General features: G+C 44.3%; 1 protein-coding gene across 1 annotated transcript in view; it reads right to left on the minus strand.

Annotated features, from left to right (window-relative positions):
* AHNAK2 (AHNAK nucleoprotein 2) overlaps positions 1–19,927 on the minus strand; it is a 432,971-nt gene that overhangs the window by 56,922 nt on the left and 356,122 nt on the right. Inside the window, exon 5 of the mRNA XM_078662300.1 lies at positions 7,710–7,888. Coding sequence (XP_078518426.1) covers positions 7,710–7,888 — 179 coding nt within the window. The remainder of the gene's footprint in view (positions 1–7,709; positions 7,889–19,927) is intronic.

Raw genomic sequence — 19,927 nt, forward strand, 5'->3', positions numbered from 1 at the left:
CTTAAATTACAGGAAGGAGGATGCCTCTATGGGTAAGCAAATTACATGTATTGTAGATCTCCAATTGGTATTAGGCTATTTAGGTGCTAGTGGGGTATCAGTGAGTCCAGCAAGCACTGTTGAACCTTTGCCTTTGTTTCTGTTTTCTTTGTTGTAGTCTATTGCACAAGCATTGGGTGATGCCAAAAACCTAATCTGCAGATTTCATCAGTGATGCTTCCTTACTGTTATTTTCATAACATTACAAACGACCCTCAAAGATCAATTATTATTCACATTACAGCTAGAGCCACTTATAACGTTGCTACTTATAAATCACTTACATACTGAGGGCTCTTTTCCTGTTGATGTACAAGTATACCCGGATCGCATGTCATGAACATGTACCCACAAACTTAGAGCTTTGCTTTTGATACTAACCAGTTTGGTAACCAGTGCTAAAATGATTGTGCCCTTTCCTTAAATCATGGTAGAACTGGCTTATACCCAATTGGCATATTTAATTAACTTAAAAGTCCCTGGTAAAGTGCCACTACATGTGCCCAGGGATTGTAAATTAAATGCTACTAGTCAGTCTGCAGCACTAATTGTGCGTACTCACTTAGGTAGCCCTTTAAACAAGTCTCATGCCTGCCATTGCAGAACCTGTGTATGCAGTTTAAACTACCTTTTCGACCTGGCAAAGTAAACCTTTTGCCAGGCTCAAACCTTCCCTTTTATTATATATATACATCACCCCTTACGTTGGACCTGGACAGCCCCAAGGGCAGGGTCTACTGTATCTAAAAGGTTGAACAAGACCTTTTAAGTTTTACATGTCCTGTTAATGAAAAACTCTTATTTTTATTTTTTTACTACTACAAGGCTTATGTTTCCCATTGAATAACATTGAAGTTGCCTTATTAAAGTGATAAGTTTAATTTCCAAATGGAAAGAAATACCTGGTTCTTGTTTGGCGTCTCTAGAATCCTAATTTAAAATCCTAACTAATGGCGAAATGAGATTTTAAATTACAATTCTAAAAATGCCACTTTTAGAAACGTGACTTTTTTTTGCCTTAGCCTTTTGGTGCCCGCAGCCTATCTCTGGTCACATGACTGGGTGTTGTTGGCAGTTGGGCTTTAAGTATTCCTCCTAGACAGCCACTCACAATGGGAGCTTAGGTGTAACTGGATGTACCATCACTGGCAGGATGGGAGGGAGAAGCTGGGCCCATCCTTATTTACACCTGAATAGGCGGTGGTCTGTCTCCACACAAAGGGTGCCATAGCTCCTGTTGTTAGTCTTTTAGGCACAACTGTACAGTTTATTCTTTACAAATTCATAACTCCGGTTCTACTGATTGGAATTTTGTCATTTTGTTCTTGTTTTATTTATTAAATTAAGATCTATTATTCTAGCCTGGTTTGGGATTTTTATATGTGGCGTTTACACTGTTTTACTAGTGTTGCACAAATACTTTTCACATTGCCTCTAAGTTAAGCCTGACTTCTTTGTGTGAAGCTACCAGGGGTTTGAACACAGGTTAATTTGGGGTTTACTTGTGTCGTACCCTAAATAGGATTCTGGTTGCTGCTTGACCAGGGCACACACCCCAGTCAACCAACAACCCAATGTCTAACAGTTTTGCTCTTAATTATACCCAGCCTCAGTCCAAGATCTACTGATGATGAAACATGAACCATTTCAGAGTTCAGTGTTTGATAACATCCAGACTCAGTTGTAGCTATGCACCAAATATAACTCAGACTCACCCAGAGCTCTGCTGTTTAATATTTCTTTTTGAGAATACACAACTCACTTAATGCACTTCTTTTTGGTTAAAAAGATACCATGTTATTCAAAACCATAAGGTTAAAGGCAATACATTTTGAGGGAGAACTGGGGCAGAATGCAGCAAAACACAATCAGGCATAATTAACATAGAGGCAAAAATATTGGATGAAACAGGAAAGGACTTTAAGTAGGCCAGACATTAGGCCTCTCCTATTTTATTAGCTGCTTGCTTTCCGTAACCATACATTTATTTTGTCAATATGTCCATGTTTATTCACTGTCTTACAAAAAATAAATACTTACATGTGCACACACACACACCAGCACCTATCCACACAACAACAAACACTTCTACTACTCTCCTTGTCTCAAAATATTTTCCAATGTGCTTTTTATTATCAGTTAATAGCCATCTAACTTGCTCAAACTATCTCTGACCTAAAAAATTTGCCTCGGTTGATCATACCATTTATCTGATTTCATTGTAAAACAATACATTTGTTTGCGCTTTCCGTGACTGGAATAGCAATTTTAGGAGCGGGAACTGAAAGTAGTTCCGCGGAATTAGAAATACTACTCTCATATTGAGCTCCTACTGTTGACCTAAAGTTCTTCATTTTTGCACAGTTTGGACTTGACATAACATTTTGAGATAGAGCCTATGAGGCCATTTATATTTTCATATGTAGATAGAGACGAGTTGTTGATACAGAGACTGTAAAAGAGTGATCTCCCTTCCCCAAGTTGGGTGTTAATTTTTGGAGACAAATGCCAAAAGAACAATTGATGGACAATGTCAAACATTCACCACAGTACAGAGATCTGGGCCTAATTCAATCATTTGTTTACTCCCCATGTCATTCCAGTTTAAACTCAGCCATATGCAAATCAGTCTTGACCCTGCTTCCCATGGGAGCAGTCCACCTTAAACTGCCAGGCCAGGTCCTCCCTGGATTGGAACAAGCATCCTGGGACCGGTTTCGGGGTTTCACCCCTCATCAGCCAGGTTATCTTGAGTACAGTGGCATGTAGAGCATGGGACCCACATCTGGGCATACCTGTCCCACTCAGGGTGATAAATGCAACAAAAAAAACAATTGATGGACAGAATGTTGAACAATGTCAAACAAGCACCCCAGTACAGAGAGCTGAGCCTAAATCCATCTTCTTTTTGCTCCCCATGCCATTCCTGTTTAAACCCAGACATATGCAAATCAGTCTTGACCCTACTCCCCATGGGAACAGTCCAGACCAAACTGCCAGGCCATGTCCTCCCTGAAACGGAAATAAGCATCCTGGGACCGGTTTCGAGGTATCGCCTCTCATCAGCCAGGACATTGAGAGTATGGGACCCACGTATGGGGTGGGTCCAAACTGGGGTTGCCTGGTGAGAAAAAGGACAATGGATTAAACCCAGATCTGTGACTGGGCGTGAGTGCTTGAAAAGTTTCAGCACTCCGTCCATCATCCTGTTGTGTTCCTATGTTCACCCTAAGTGGCCAGGGTATGCCCAGATGTGGGTCCTTTGCGCCCTGTCCCACTGAATTGAAATTAGCCTGGCTAGTGAGGGGTGATATGCTGAAACAAGTCCTAGGATGCTTGTTTCTGGTCCAGGGAGGACCTGGCTTGGCAGTATGGGCTGGACTATTCCCATGGGGAGCAGAGTCAAGGCGATTTGCATATGGCTGGGTCCAGACTGGGGTGGAATGGTGCGCAAAAGAACGATGGATTCAACCCAGATCTGTGACTGGGGGTGAGTGTTTGATAAGTTTCAACACTCCGTCCATCATTTGTTGTGTTGCTAATTTTTAGAGACAGGGCTTTGAGAATTACGCTAGATTTTGCTAGTTGAGGGTGATATCTCCCTTCCTGTTGTTAAGGGTGCATTTTCCAAAGCAAGAGTGTAAGTATCTCAGGTGTGTCTGAGTCCTGCCCACTTCTCTGTGAGATTGACCTCCAAAGGAAGTCTACTTTCCAACATTTGAAGATGGAGCGATTCAATGAGGAGTTATTGTCTGTTGAAATTGAGGTAGAATCGCTGAACGTGCATGAAAGAATGTATCTGGCAGATTGGGATTTCTTATTGAGTACTCTGTCTACTATATAAGCTTTTTGAGGATGCTTTGCAATACTTTAAACAATGATAACAGATTACTTTGAAATAGTCAGCATTTAAAATTATGACAAAATATAATTAGCTTGGATAAAGCAGCTGGAAATACTGCCAAATTCTACTTACTAAATCAATAGCCCTGGTGAGCTAAAATATCAGCAGGGTGTATAAACTCTAGGTTTTAGATCTGAGAATACTTTAACAGTGAGCCTGGGTTGATAAGCGTACACAGAAAAACAGCCTGCTGGCAGTAGTCTTCTTCGCCAGCTAATGAAAAACACTTTTTTCCCCCATGCAGTAGGCACTCATAGGATCTGGATAAGGACACGTGTTATATGTTGCAGTCGATGAACACGCTTGGAGATTGGAGACAGGCATAACTTCTTTGGCTACTAGAGGCAGATCAGCACATTGGAAGTCTTCACACATGTGATATTTGTAACCCTGTGCAGAAAGAAGATACTCCCAACTGCTCCTGAAAAAAAATGTGCTTTGCACTCTACAGTACCGTGATTAACTCTTTGGCTACAGCATGAATAATACCCTAAGGGCATGGGACAAATTACACTTCGTGATCTAAGAGCAGGTGGCAGGTGTGCCAGTAATTTGCAGATGAGATTAAGGATCTGTTGACTGATAGTCACAGTGACAAATTCAAATTCTTTTCTGTTACCTGCAGAACTTACATCAGCCAGATCTCCTGAAGTATGTTGCTGATTAACTATCAGTAAAGAAAATGTTCTCATCTGCATTTCAGAACAAACTATATACAAACAAGCACTTCATTCAAATATTAAAATGTAAAAATGCGGTGGTGTGCAATATTATGGGATGGGATTAAAGAAGAGTATACATTTTCTGATTGTCTATGAACCAACCATCCCTTCAGTCATTGCTCTAAATATGTGTCATAGGGCGTGGCTAAGATGGGGGCCTAAGAGGACGCTTGTTCGTGAGGCTCCCCGGATCCCCCTTGTGCCCCTAAAACAGCATCTGACGTGACCTGGGCCCAGCTGAGACCGGGTGTCCGATGGCTGTCCCTGAGAAAACGAGCGAACGGGCAGTTGCCTCCGGGGGCTGCCGTTGCCCTCACGGAGCGGGCCCGACGGCGGCATAAAGGAAATGGCAGCTGAGACCACAGAGTGAACGCAACGAGTCCGGCTCGCAGCGGCCCACTGGGAGATCCCAATCAATCGTGCAGCCGCCCGGAGCTACCTGCTAGCCCCAGAGAGACCGAGGGTACCGGTGGCGCCTGGTGCACGCTGCAGTGAGTGGAGCGCACGGCTAGGGAGGACAGCTGCGCTGGCAAGGAGGCACGAAACTCGAGCCCCGGGATTGGGGACTGTCTCCGCTGGCCGCAGGTCTGATAATCGGCACTCTGTCCAGTAGAGAGGGAACGGGAGTGTCGAGACGCCGGGGTTCGACCTCCTGGCGGGCGGCAGAGGAGTGCCAGCGCTGATTTGGGCTGCAGCAATGCCTGGACGCCGAGGTGAGGTGCGGTGAGACAGGTCGGTGGTGGGGACCCGGCGCTGGGGTAGCGCAAAACTCGGGCCCCCGGCGTTGGGCCTGGTACGGCCTTCCTGTCCGCAGCGAGGAGCGGCGGCATGCGCCGTGGGGACGGAGACGTCGCCCGTGGGCCCAAACTGGAGCACATGATAGCATTTCGCCCGCACTGGTCCAGAGAGAGGGGGTCAGTACATGACCGTGCGACCTGGTGAGGCGGGACTGGTGGAAATTGTCCAGCACCTCCAGCCCTTTGCCAGCTAGGTGCAGGAACTGCGTGAAACTTCGGGGGCTCCAGTCAACTCCGGCCTCGGTGGATCTGGAGAAGCAGAACCTAGCCTGTGTTGCCTGGATGCAGAACCTTAGCAGCGCACCCCCCTCTTCTTTTGGTATTAAGAGGACAACGCTCGTCCGGGCCCTGACCGGCACAGCATATATCACGGCTGCAGCACCGCCTGGACGCCAAGGTGAGGGGCGGCGAGCCGGGCCGGCGGTGGCGGACACGCCACTGGGGAAGCGCGATACCTGAGCCCCCGGCGTTGGGCCTGGCATGGCCTGCCTATCAGCAGCATCAACACTGGTGAGGAGTAGAGACGCGTAGCGGGAGGGCAGTCGGGACAGTGCAGGGCAGTATCTCACCTGCGCGGGCGCCAATACGGGACAGTGCGACCTGGAGTGGCGGGACTGGCGAAAACTGTCCAGCGCCTATAGCGCTTTGCCAGCAGGGTGTATGAACTGAGAGAAACATCAGTGGATCCAGTTGGCCTCGGGCCCGGTAGATCTGGGGAAGGAAAGCCCAGCTTGTGCTGCCTGGAGGCAGAATCTTGGCAGCACACATCCCCCCCCTTTTCTTGTGTACTTAGAGGGCAACACTTGTCTCAATTTGTATGCATCCCATATCACCGGCACGGTCATGGAGGCATGGGACCGGGTCGCCACCAAACACGAGTTAACATCTTTACCCTCCCCCTTGACACCACTATTCGCCAACCCCGATTTCACCCCCGGTCTCGACCCCAAAACGTTCGCGGCGTGGCGGCGCTCCCCTTGCAGGTCCCTAGGGCACCTTTTTAACCTGGACGGTATCCTTTCATTTCAGCAAATGAGGGAGGAGTATGGCATCCCAGAAAGCGACAGGCTACCCTATATGCAGGTGTGCCACTGGGCGCTTCACCCACAGGTTAAGCCAGGAGCGCAACGTCATCTCACTCCGTACGAGAAGTGGCTAGTCACGTGTAAGTCTGACAAAAAGTTAATCTCTGATATGTATCGACACCTCCTTGTCACTAACTGTTACACATACAATGCTGGCAGGTGGTCGATGGGAACGGGAACTGGGGAGAGCTCTCAAACCCAAAGAATGGAGCGGCATTTACCACAGGGCTGGACACTCCGCTTATCATGCAGGCCTAACTGAAACTTTGACCAAAGTGGCCACTTATTGGTACCATACACCTGAGCACCTTCATCAATTCGACCCTCGCATTATTGACCGCTGTTGGAGAGGGTGTGGGGAACTAGGTACATTAGAACATTTGCTGTGGAGCTGTGACCGATTGCAGGGATACTGGAAAACCATTCTGGATGACATAGACTCACACTTAGACACCCAACTTCCCCGATTCCCAGCATATATTCTTCTAGGGCTGCCCAATGCCTTGCTGTAACCCTTGAAATCACGGAGAGGCCGCCTCATTGCCATTGCACTAGGGGCAGCCAAACAAAACATTTTAGCACACTGGAGGACCCCGCAGGCACCCCCACACACAGGTTGGTTGCATAGGTTGTGGATGGTGCTAGGCATGGAGAAACTGTTGCTTGGGTTGGCAGGTAGGGGGGAGGAATTCCCGGACCTTTGTCGTCCCTTTCTGACACTACTTACAGGGGAGTTCCGAGAAATAAGTTGCCCACGATACCTTCGCATTCTGCGTCTGGCAGATACCCCACTCCCAGAATTTAAGGAACCGGCGCACCCACGGAAGGCCACGTCTTGATGATGCTTCTATTCTTTTCTTTTTTCCTAATTGTGGAATCTTCCTTTTGATTTGTGGACAGAGGAGGGAGGGTGGTGGGGCATTTCGATTTGTTTTTGGGGTGTTTTACAGGGCCTACACGACCGACCAGATCCTAGCATGCACTGAGTACGAATGTCTCTATTGAACTGGAGTCTGGATCGCGATGCTTGAAGTAGAGATTGAGGTCTTGTTGTCTTGTTCTACTCTGAAATTTCAATAAAGAGATTTAAACCACAGATATGTGTCATACCTTACTATTTAGTTACATTTGTCAAAACAATATTATGTAAACATATGTGTACCTGTGTTTCTTTCCCTTTTTTGCACTGGATCACAGAGCAAGTTTGTCCGGCATCGTCCTTTCCAAGCCTGCGTTTGAAATTAAACTCCACTCTGTATGATTGGCAATACTCCAGAAGTTTGAGTGCATCTTCATATTTCATGTTATCAAAATATATTGTTGCACTTACAAGTTGATCCCCTGGTAGAAAGTATTGGTTTAGCAAAAAGAAAAACAAAACATTATTAAATTGCTGCATGGCTTGATCAAGCCTGTTTTATTTGACTTGCAGGACTCTTGGCAGACATATCTCATTCATTCACATAGTTTATGTACTTGACATCAATCTTTTTTGAGCCGCTCTTAATTCAATAACCTCACAGCATCATCAGCAGATATTGTACCATTCAAAACTTCTATAACCCACTAGCTCTTTATTTCCTGAGCAATGCACAAGAACTGGATGTCCAAGTACCCAAAGCATCATTCCAATGTCACCTAGGGTCTAAGCGGGCAGGTGGCCAAGACCATAATTCCACTTTCTCTTCATTCACACCAGCAGTTGCAACAAAGGCAGTGAGTTCCATGCCGGGTAAAGCAATGATTTGATCTGATGATATGGTATATGGTTCTTCACCAAAGGAGCAGATGTCAGAGCCCCCTCTGATGATGTGGGCTGGTGTGCCACCTGCCAGAGTCAGAATAATCCAGATAATCTTTCAAATAAACAGGCATCTGTGGTTCTAGAGAGAGAACATGTACTCCAGACATGTATGCAAGCCATTCCAGCCATGAAATCGACCACAGAAGTCATACATCCTCTATCACATCCTTCACAACTATGTTACTACTTCTGCCACATCTGAAAATGTACTGATGCTCTTTCTCACACTTGTGATCATGCACATCCCTCAACTAATCATCTGTGCACTGTATATTTTATCAAGTTGCTTGTCACCACTATGTTACTCCCTTTTCATCTTCTCTTTTGGGCCATATTCCACTAATTTCTGTACCTAACTTGAGCAGGCTTTCCTTCAACTCTCTAAATCTTGATGGCCAGAAAGCAGCTTGGAATCAAAGCATTGGCCGGTTTACATGCCCCTAGCCCCCACGCAGCCACACATGGCAGCTCCTGTAAAGCATCTGGCTCATCAAAATTCTGCCGGAACCTTACATTAAATAGCTCTACCTGTTTCTTAACATGACTCATGCACTACACTACCTACACTTTAGAGATTTTGATGACAAGATCTTTAGGACACTGCACGGGCAAAACAAGGTAGATACCACCATGTCACAAAAGATCTCAAATCAAGACAGACCCATCCAATAGAACGAAGTCATGTGATAAAAACATACGAAAGTCAATAAGGGAGGTCTTCAGCAGACACGCCAGAGGAAGCTCTGGTATTCAGAGAGGGTTTACACAGATGCCAGCAAGGATTTGGCTGCTGGTACATGGGACTGATACAACCCCTATCGAGCGGTCCTACTGCACCACTCCACCGTCTATCTCAATGTAGGAGAGACTAGCACACCACAAATTTTACATATAAGGATTTACTACTGAGTCATATTTCCACTGAAAAGGAGTGATTACTTTCAGGCATAATATAGCTTACAGTTTTTACAGTGTGCATAATACTGGTCTTACTGGACCTCTTGAATCCCTGTCGGGATGGAAATACAACTGGAATTAAGGATCCATAAGAAGAAACTATAGCCCTGAAGAAGTTGCAGCGCAGAACCGTAAAGTGCGATGAAACACATGTTGGCTAAGGCTTTCGAGATTAAACTGAGGTGATTGTTCCAGCAAAGAATCAAGCTTTTTTTACACTGTTATTCATACAATATACATACTGTTAACGTGTGCAAGAGATTGTTGTTTTGTTCTACCAGTGGCTATCCACACGTGGGGGAGGAGGGTGGCTCTCCCTACCCTTATGCACTGCAATCCTAATACATTATTAGCATATACTCACATGCGTACTGCCCAGGAGAGCCAATACCCCACAGAACCACCTACTCAGTAATTTCAATAAAATCAATAAGCACTGTTTGATTGGCAGTGCACAGACAAATTACTATTTTGACAAGTAGAAAAACCTGATTTTAAATATCAAATAAGTGACTCATAAGTGCACCATGCTGCCCACACGGTAGGGTGCATAATATTTAAGAGGGAAACGTGTGATATTAGATAAGGCATGTCCTCCTAGAGACTAGGCACAAATATAACATTGTCACGGGTCAGGCTGTAACTGGCAGCTTGGAAAAGTCAAACTGTAGATTATGCACTTTAATCTAAAGCATTTCACCTGTACCGAGTACTGATTACATTCAAGACCTATTAGTATTTTGTAATGAAAATACCAATCTAATATTGAATTTGGGTTTTTATTAAATATATGGAAAATGTAACTTTTAGAAAGTTACCTTTACTCTCTGAAACTGCTGGAGTAACTGCCCCACCTGTGTTTGGCCTAAATAAGGCATGAACGAGGTGTGAAAACTGCTTCCAGAGCAGGGACAGTGGCCTGGAAGTGAAGTGATTTTCTTCCCCTACAAGAACACCAGTTGGGGTGAACCCACAAATTTAATTAACTTCAAAGGGGCCTGCCCTGACACATTTAAATGTTAAGTGACACATTGAAAGTACACAGCAATTGTCCCCTTGGTCAGACTTGCACCAAACACAGTGGGAAGAAAGCTACCTTCCAGAACCCGTTTTGAGGGACCACACAGGAGGGGACTGCTCATTACCATTATCACACTTCTGGATGGGCAAAAAGGCTCTGCAAAGAAGAAAAGGGTTTCCCCATCTTGGATATTGTTAATAAGGTGCACTATGAAATTGTTTCTAGTAGGGCGAACAGGAACTGCTGAAATAGTGGGTAGGGTTGCCCCCGGAAAACGATTTTCTTTAATATTTATATTATTATAACATGTTATTTTTGTTTTCTGTTATTAATTTTATTTTTTAAATTAAGTGTGATAAGCTTTCTTAGAATATATTTGTTCATTTTAATTTTTGAGTTATTGTTAATATTTTTCATTCATTTTCTTAAATTGTTCCAATATTTTTTAATTTGTTTTAAGTATCTTTTATCTATATATTGAAACACAAGTATTTTTATATATATTTTAATGATGAATCACTTCAAATGCTTTTCTTACATTTGTGTTTGTTAATTTTTACTTTTAACTTATTGTTAATATTTTTCATGTAATTGCACTGCTTATGACCGCACATATTACATGACTCAAGACATGGTTAGTGACATCACTAATGACATCACTGATGACATCTCAAATGGCACCTGAAACTTTGCATACAGTCTTATATGATAGCTGCCTTATACACACTCTCAACACAAAGGCTCTTATCAGAGCCACCCAAATTGTTGTTAATTTTCTTGTTAAATGATTTTTTGGCGCAATATTTTTAATATTTTTAATTTGCAGGAACGTCGCGATGATCGTGATCACGTTGCAAACTCCACCACCACAATAAAAAATAATTACTGAAAAAATGAATTCTAACTATTACAATATACACATTTCGAACTTAAAGAACATGTTTTTACACACACTTCCAAGCCAGGTCTTCCCTAAACCAGAAACAAGCATCCTGGGACCAGTTTCAGGGTAACACCCCTCATCAGCCAGGCTTAACAGTTCAGGCTGGACTGTTCCCATGAGGCACAGGGTCAAGACTGATTTGTATATAGTTGTGTCTTAAACTGGGGCGTTGAAGTGAGCTAAAGAACGATGATTGATTCAACCCAAATCTGGGACTGGGGTTGAGTGTCTGAAAAGTTTCAGCACTCCATCCATCATCTCCTTGTGTTTGCGTTGTTCGCCCTAAGTTGGCAGGGTATGCCCTGACGTGGGTCCCTTGCTCACTTTGCCACTGGATTCAAGCTAGCCTGGCTGATGAGGGATGTTAGACCGAAACTGGTCCCAGGATGCTTGTTTCCAGTCCAGGGAAGACATGGCTTGGCAGTTCAGGCTGAACTGTTACCATGAGGCACAGGATCAAGACTGATTTGCTTATAGCTGTGTCTGAACTGGGGTGGCGAAGTGGGCTAAAAAACGATGATGGATTCAACCCAGATCTGTGACTGGGATTGAGTGTCTGCATATTTTCAGTGCTCATCCATCATCTCCTTGTGCTTGCTTTGTATAACAGCATGTACAACTCCCTTAATACCCCTATAACACAGTGCATAGCTTTTTCAGTGTAATCTATAACTGCATGCATCACTGTATCAGTAAGTCTCTCATGCACTGTATAAGTATTTGAGTGAATCAGTAAGATGGTGCATCAGGCTATCAATGCTTCTGTAAGTACATGAGTGTGTGAGTGGTACGTAAGTAGGTCCATCAGCCTCTGAGTAGATCTTCACATGGGTGCGTGACTCTCTGAGGGAATCTGTAAGTGAATTCATGAGTATCTGAGTGGGTGCATGAGTGCCAACGTGGTCTGTGAGTGGGTGTAAAAGTCTCTAAGTGGGTATGAGACTGTATGTATGAGTGTATGAATGGGTCTCTAAGTAGGTGCATGAATCTCTGAGTGGGTCTATACATGGTTGCATCACTCTCCGAGTCAGTATGTAAGTGGGTGTATGAATACCTGAGTGGGTATGTGACTGAAAGTATGAGTGTGTAAGTGGGTATGTGAATGGGTGTATAAGTGTCTGAGTGAGTTTGTGAGTGCATACATGAGTGTGTTACAGTGACTGGCAAATGCATACAAATATATATTTTTTCATATTTTCACCAATATTCAGGATGATGTTGTGATAGTCACAATGTCCCCACAATGGTACAAAGGGGGTCGCGCTGGCAGTCACAGCGTCATCGTAAATATCAAGTGTGATTAATAAAATCAAATTTGGACACATAACTTGTGTCACTAACACTTACATTTCTGAAACATGGGGTCAAAATACCTCAACTCTGACCCCTTATGTTTGCTTTTACAGAACATTTTAGCTCCAGGACCTGTTCCTGAAGCTTTCTGTTCAGGTTGCGTCCAGCCAATCACAGCATTCCTGTTAGCGCACCTCACCTGATGTGAAAGTTTAAATATGAAGAAAAAAGGTGCATTCGGTTAAGTTGGCAAAGGCTGTGCATTAAGTCGGAACATGTTCCAGTATCATTGGCAGATGCCGACAGTAAATAATCAAACATTTCCTATGGACTTGAGTGCAGGTTTTCTCTCATACAGTGGGAAAATGTTTGCAATATTTAGTGAGGCGTTTGTGGTGTCTAGTCTGTTTCTGCACCACAGACGATCAGGATGCATGCCAGCCAAAGCTACAAACCTGGATGAAAAAATAATAAAATATCTTCAATGATAAGATCACGGAAATTGAACTTTCACTGGGCATCAACAACACGCACCTCTTGAACTGCATCGTGGCTGAATCCAATTATCTTTCTCCTGGTTCCTCCTTCAATTCATGGCTAACTTTCCGCCCCATTCAGGAATCTGAGATAATCAGGCTAATCTCCACCTCCAAACCCTCATTGCATGTCCTAGACCCCATTCCTCCTCTACTGACCAAAAAACTGAAACACACTTTAGCTCCACTCTGGCTCACAATCATAAACAGCTCCCTGAAAAACGGAATCGTCCCAGACTGCCTTAAAAGGGGCCAAGTCACACCCCTGCTGAAAAAACCCGGCCTAGATGTTATAGATCTGAACAACTTTAGACCTTTGTCGAACCTCCCCCTTCTTGCTAAAACCCTAGAAAGATGCGTATTACATCAACTAACCCAACACCTGGACAACATCAAACTCCTGGATCCCCACCAGTCTGGCTTCAGAAAAGTCTGTAGCACAGAAACCGCGATCCTCAACATCATTGACGATATCCACAGTTCACTAGACTCTGACCATTGCTGACTCCTCATTCTCCTCGACCTCTCGGCAGCGTTTGACACTGTAGACCATAAACTCCTCATAAGGGCCCTCCAAGAAAGAGCTGGTCTTGGCGAGATAGCCCTCAAATGGTTTGCCTCCTTTCTGCACAATCACACACAAAAAATAAAAATAAAAAACTTCACTTCCGATCTCCAACAAGTCAATAAAGGCACCCCTCAAGACTCCGTGCTTTCACTGTAGCTCTTCAACATCTACATGGAACTGCTCTACAAACTACTCAGGAAAGCCAATATCCGCTTCCATCTCTACTCTGATGATACCCAGATCTACCTGGAAACTACCTCTCTCAAAGACATTCAAAGACTCAATGATGTACTGAGAGATATCCAAGACTGGCTGACACGCAACCATCTTAAACTAAACCCTGACAAGACGGAGATACTCCTGATCTCGAATAAAGAAGAAAACCCCCAAATTGCAGAATGGCTAAAAGCCATTGATGTGCTCAATGGGAATCTCACTCTAGCAAACTCTGTCAAATCGCTAGGCATCACTCGAGACCCAAAACTGAACATGACAAAACATATTAAGAATTCGGCCAAGAGTGCTTTCCTTAACCTCAGACTACTTAACAAAATAAAACCCTTCATTCCGCCTAGTGATCTCAAACAGGCCACCCACTCTCTGGTACTGTCACGGCTAGACTATGGGAACGCAGTCCTCTCTGGAGTTCCTAAAGTACATTTGACTCCCATCAAGACTACGCTACATGCAGCTGCCAGAATGATCACCGGCATCAAGAAATTTGAGCATATCTCACCCGCACTCAGGGATCTTAAGTGGCTGCCAGTCGAAATGCGGATCAGCTTCAGAACAGCCTGCCTCACCCACAAAGCCCTTCACACCGGCAAACCTGAATACCTGGTGAAAAAACAAAAAAAAAGCCGGCCAGACCAGGAACCTAAGAAGCTCAAACTCCCTCCTACTCATCCCTCCAAAAACAAGAAAAAAAAGAACTGCGGATAGATCCTTCACCGGAAGCGCTCCTAAAATCTGAAACTCCAGTCCCCCTCACATCAGAACCATTTCCTCCTTTGTTGAATTCAAAAGCCAACTTAAAACCCTGTTCCTCAACCACTCCCCAGGGATTAGATAGCTCGAGGCAACTAGTGGACATCGAGCTCTGCTCCAACTCTAAGACTACGATGAAACCTGAGGACATTTTTGTCCTGTGAGACAGTGTTGATCTGATGCTCTTCTATTGTTTGTTCTTCTATTAACTTGCCGCCCGTCTTTTTGTATATGGTGTTTATCTGCTATGTATCTGGTGATTATCTGCTAATATCTGCTGTATAGCTCTCCGATACCCTAGGGTCAGGCCAGCACTATAGAAAACTTCTTAAATAAAAAAATTTCAATATATATATATATGTACACACATGTAGGTAGTTATAGTTAGGACCAAAGTCTCCATCGGAAAAGCTTTTTTTGTTATGCCAATAACTTTAATGCCGCTTGACGAATCTCAACACAATTTTCACAAAACGTCCCCTGTTTGGTTCAGCTGCTGTGTTGAAATTTTCATGGTGATCCGTCATGGGGGGGTGGGGCAGAAAAAAGGGGGTCCCAAAATGCGTTTCCCCCATGTTACGTCTTTGGGGATTTATCATTTTTTGAACACGACTACATCCCAAACTGCTGAACGGAATTTCACCAAATTTGGCAGGAAGCTAGATGTTGGTCCGAAAAGCGTGTTTTTTGTGGTTTGGTGTAAATCTGTTCAGTAGTTTTTGAGAAAGGGGGCAGGGTAAGAATACCCTGACACTTTTGTCTTTGAAAACTCAATAAAAACATATTTTTTTGTAAAATACCCTGACACCCTTGGTAAGGTGGGGGTCCATGAGGGACCCTTCTGTGCTTGCTTTAGAATAACCCCCGGGTGGGCCAGATCCCTGGGTGATTGTGGAAATGCAGGAGGGGCACACAGGCCCCATCCTAGGGCTATTCAATGCCCTGGGGACCGTCACTTACCCAAGGCAGCAACATTAATTTATGTGGGGGAGCCTTGTGGCTCCCCCGCTGCCCCGGGATCTGCCACCTCGGAGGGCACAAATGTAATATAAAAATTGTGCTGGGGAGGCCCTATGGCTTCCACCGCGACCCCAGAGGAACGCCACCTTCACGAGGCACTGTTGTATTCAAATGCGGAGGAGCCCACTGGCCCCCCGCTGCCCTTGGGACCACCACCTCCCTGGGGCACATACATAAAAAAAATTTAAGCAATGTGAGGGAGGCCCTATGGCCTCTCTCACAGCCCTCAGGACCACCACCTCACGGCTTACATAAATAATATTAATGCTTTGGGGCACCAGTAAGTCCAGGAAGGGCCAATACAAGAAAAGGCTAGGACCAGGAAATGTAGAAAAAAGAGAGAGGAGGCTCAATTGTCCTAGGGGACTGAGCACTATGTACCAGTAAAGACAAAATATTCCCCCAGGGTCTTATTTAACACTGCAAATAACCAACGTTCACCCAACAGCAGTCATGTAGTCCCTCATACACACTGCCCGTGGGATATAATCCCACTTCCAACAAAAACCCCAAGATGGTCCAACAAAATAAGCTCACTGCGATTAGGTTATAGTGCATATAAAAACTGTTCGTTTATTAAAAAAGATTTTTCAAGCAGTATATAGCATTAAAAACTCAAAATCTGTCCTTCAGATACTGGAATATTGAAAAATACAATTTCATGATCATTCTGCTTAAAAAAACACTTACACATATACAATCTATAGTGGCACAGTACAGTGACAAGAACAAAATCATACAATTGTCTAAATTGGAGGAAACCCTGATGGATTCCTTGTATACCAAACTGGCGTCGACGCGTTTCGGTGGTAAAAATAAGATTTAACAACCACCTTCTACAGGACAAAAGGTATTTCGGGAAATTATTCCTCCATTATTTTCTCAATAATATCTAGTAGACCGATGCTCTTCTTATCAGTTCCCTGCTCGTACCTAACCGTCCTCATAGGTGACAAATTAACCTGTTATCTTAAGTAAGACGTGCCCACATGTGGTAGCCTCAGGGCTTATGCAGTTTTCGAATCTTGTGCTTAGATCCCCATCTCATGGATTAGGTGATATAAAGCTCCTTATATTAAAGCTCTCTTGTTTACTCTATTATTGAGGAATGATAACTTTAAATTGTTTATTAGTTAACAAAGAGAGAAAAAGACGTTGCTAGAGTGGAGTGGGGGTCCTCGTTCCACGGTTCAAGTCGTGCAAAACCCTTTTTGCACAACTTGAACCATGGAACGAGAGTACGGAGTGTGAGCAGTGGTTCCACGAGGTCTGATCACTAAGAGGCGGATGGGCGGTACAATAGGAACAATATAGGATTCCCCGCTGCAGGACCACCACGCCACTCTACCAACGTCTTTTCCTCTCTTTGTTAACGGCTGGGGTTTGTTGAGATGATATTAGTTGATGGTCACCTGAATATTGAGATGGTGAGAGCATGTCTGAAGTTGGTGAGGGGTTTGATGGCCATCTTAATAGTGAGGTAGTGGCAGAATGGTTAGGATGGGCTCTGAGGCTTGGCAGACAAACTCTGACAAGGGAGATTGAAGAACACTCAGCAGAGAGCAGTGAATTAGTAAATGAGTTTGGGTTGAATTTTGCAAAAGGAGACATAGAAGGGGTTGTGATGGAGTTGTGAAAATGGAGTGGGTGTAGATGAAGGTAGTTTGAATAAGTGCAATGGGTTTCAACTAGATTTTGAAGAGACACTTGATTGGACTGTCCAATAAAGGAATTTAGACAATGTTGAGATGTGAATGTTTCTTGCATGGTGTACTGGTGTGTACCTCTGTCCTGAGTGCTGGACTGCTTGTGAAACTAGTATCCTGACTTTTGATTGCCTTTTTGAACACACTAATCATGTGCATTACCATGGACAAGCTTGTGCATGGTAATGAAAGGTCCACAACATGCTTTGTGACCTGGAGGGGTGCTCAAAGTGTGCATTCATAAAGGAAATGCTACTAGTTTGCATGCCCTGTGTTGAAAAGATGAAATGGAGGTGTCAACATACTGTCTTTTATGAATTATTAGTCTTGTCCAGACTTTTTTTTATGCCAAAGGATAGTGCGGGCTTCTAACCTCACTTAAATACAATTCCACCCTATTGTGCTCCAAGACCTATTCACCTACATTCCGTGTGAGTGCAAAGTACATGCATGTGCCAAAGAGCAAGAGTCTAGAAGTAAGACACCATGTGAGGTGAAAGTCTAGTGCTGCCACCAGTGGGATGCATGTGGGCTGGAAAGTAGATATTGCATCCCCAGACTGTGGAACTGAATTGCAGTGGCAGGAAGTTAGAAACACAGACACTGAAGTGAGGGAGGACAGAGAAAGCTACCCAATGAAATATGAGAATGAGTAAATTTGACAATATCCATGTATCATATATTGGTGATACCCCAAGCATCATCTTCATTTTTAGAAGTAAGGCAATTCTATATGGGCCCAAAAAAAGGGGACCAAAAATGGTAGCGAAGGGAAAAAATGAAAATACAATGGGGCACAAGAAAAGTAGGTGTACAGACTCAATTTCAGGCAGGGGATGGTCAGCAATTACTTGCATTTAAAGGGAGTGCAAAGAATGAGTGCCCCATTTTTATGCCTGCTGATAACCGTAATGTACCTAATAGTGGAGATATGAGGATCGTGGTGTATTATAAGGTATGGTTGTGCAAGATTACTCTCTAATACACTTGCATAACTGTCTTGGATCTAGTCAGGCTCATTTGTAAATATTTCAGCTCAGCCCTGGGTATCTGTGGCTTCAAGGAGCAAGGCTTATACAAAGGAACTAGTGTAAAGCCTTTAGAAGCACCAAACACTGAAATGAAAGAGTCACACAACAATAAAGAAATCCAACAACAATTTATAAAAATATATTTTAGTTTTGTGAATTTTGATCCATTGGAAGGTTCCGGTGGTATAGGTTTTCAAGTAGAACTTAAATCTCAGCTTTTTAGTCTAAAGCACAAACAAGCATTGGCTACTGTAAAGTTTAGAAACTTTTGAAAAGTTTGAAAGAGTTGTGTTCTGCTACTCCGGCCTGATTTGGGCAACAAAATCTCAAATGAGAAGGTCAGGGGAGCCACTAAGAAGCATTGGGACAGTTACCTGGTCACCATAGCTGTCTCAAGTCCAGGTCTGCACTTTATATCAAGACCGCCGTAGACTTCAATAGAGTGGTCCTAATGGTGGGGTTGCAGGATGCTGAGGATCCTGAAAGATGCTCTGGGTGCCGTGTTATTGATGGGGGTGTCCATGCAGTTACTCCTTGGTCCACAGGTTAGGTGAAGTTACTTTGACCACAGGGTCAGTGTTCCTCAAAGTCCTCTTTAAACTAGTAGAAGGCCAGATGCAGCTAGACTACTAATTCCATTTAAAGCGGGCCCAGTAGTATCCTTTGTCAAAGCTGGTGTCCTTCTTTGGCAACCAATCTAGGCTCAGGTGACACTCCCCAGTTAAGCAGGCTTGGGTGCAACATTTGGCCATCAATCAAGAATTGGTCTTTTGGGGAGACCAGCAGCGGTCAGCTGCAATTTGTAGAAAATGACTATTGACTTGCTGGAATGGGCTCCTTTAGCTTCGAAGGACTTGATCCTGGTTCCATGAGGACTGACTCTTGGTGTCACTGCTTTGGTCTCAGGCTGGTATCCATTTTTCCATAATCCAGGAGTCACAGGCACAGTCCTCTCCTCACTAGCCCAAGATGTGGAAGGTACAGTCCAGCAGTCTGTGCAACCTCTCTTGCCAGGTCCAGAGTTCAGCAGGGCAGTCCTTCTTAGGTCCTTTCTCCACTTCTGTCATGATCTGACATTCAAGGTACCAGGGGTGTCATATTTATGCCCAAAAAGTGCCCTGGGGATGATGCGGTCACTAGCCAATGCGCTACCAGGAGCCCTAGTATGTTCTCTGGCCCATCTCCCCCCACTGCTGTCAGGCTTCTGAACAGCTGTTGTCTCATTGCCTTCTGGTCTGTCTGACTCCCTCTGCTTTCGCTCCCGTTACAGCCTCTTGCTTCCACTTTTGCTTCCTTTCCCTTTTTGGTTTTAATTTTGCCCTCTTGTTTTGCCTTTTTGCATTCCTGTTTTACCTTTTTGCCTTATTGTTTTCCTACTCTATTCCCTACCTCATGCCCCCCTGCTGCCACCCCTGCTATCCTTTCCTGCCTCCTTCTAGTCCCGCTCACAGCCATCCAGTGCCCCTCCCACCTCCCAGGACCTACTTAATGGAAGCCACAGTGCAACCCTATTG

The sequence above is a fragment of the Lissotriton helveticus genome, chromosome 9, assembly GCF_964261635.1.
Source record: "Lissotriton helveticus chromosome 9, aLisHel1.1, whole genome shotgun sequence".
NCBI lineage: Eukaryota > Metazoa > Chordata > Amphibia > Caudata > Salamandridae > Lissotriton > Lissotriton helveticus.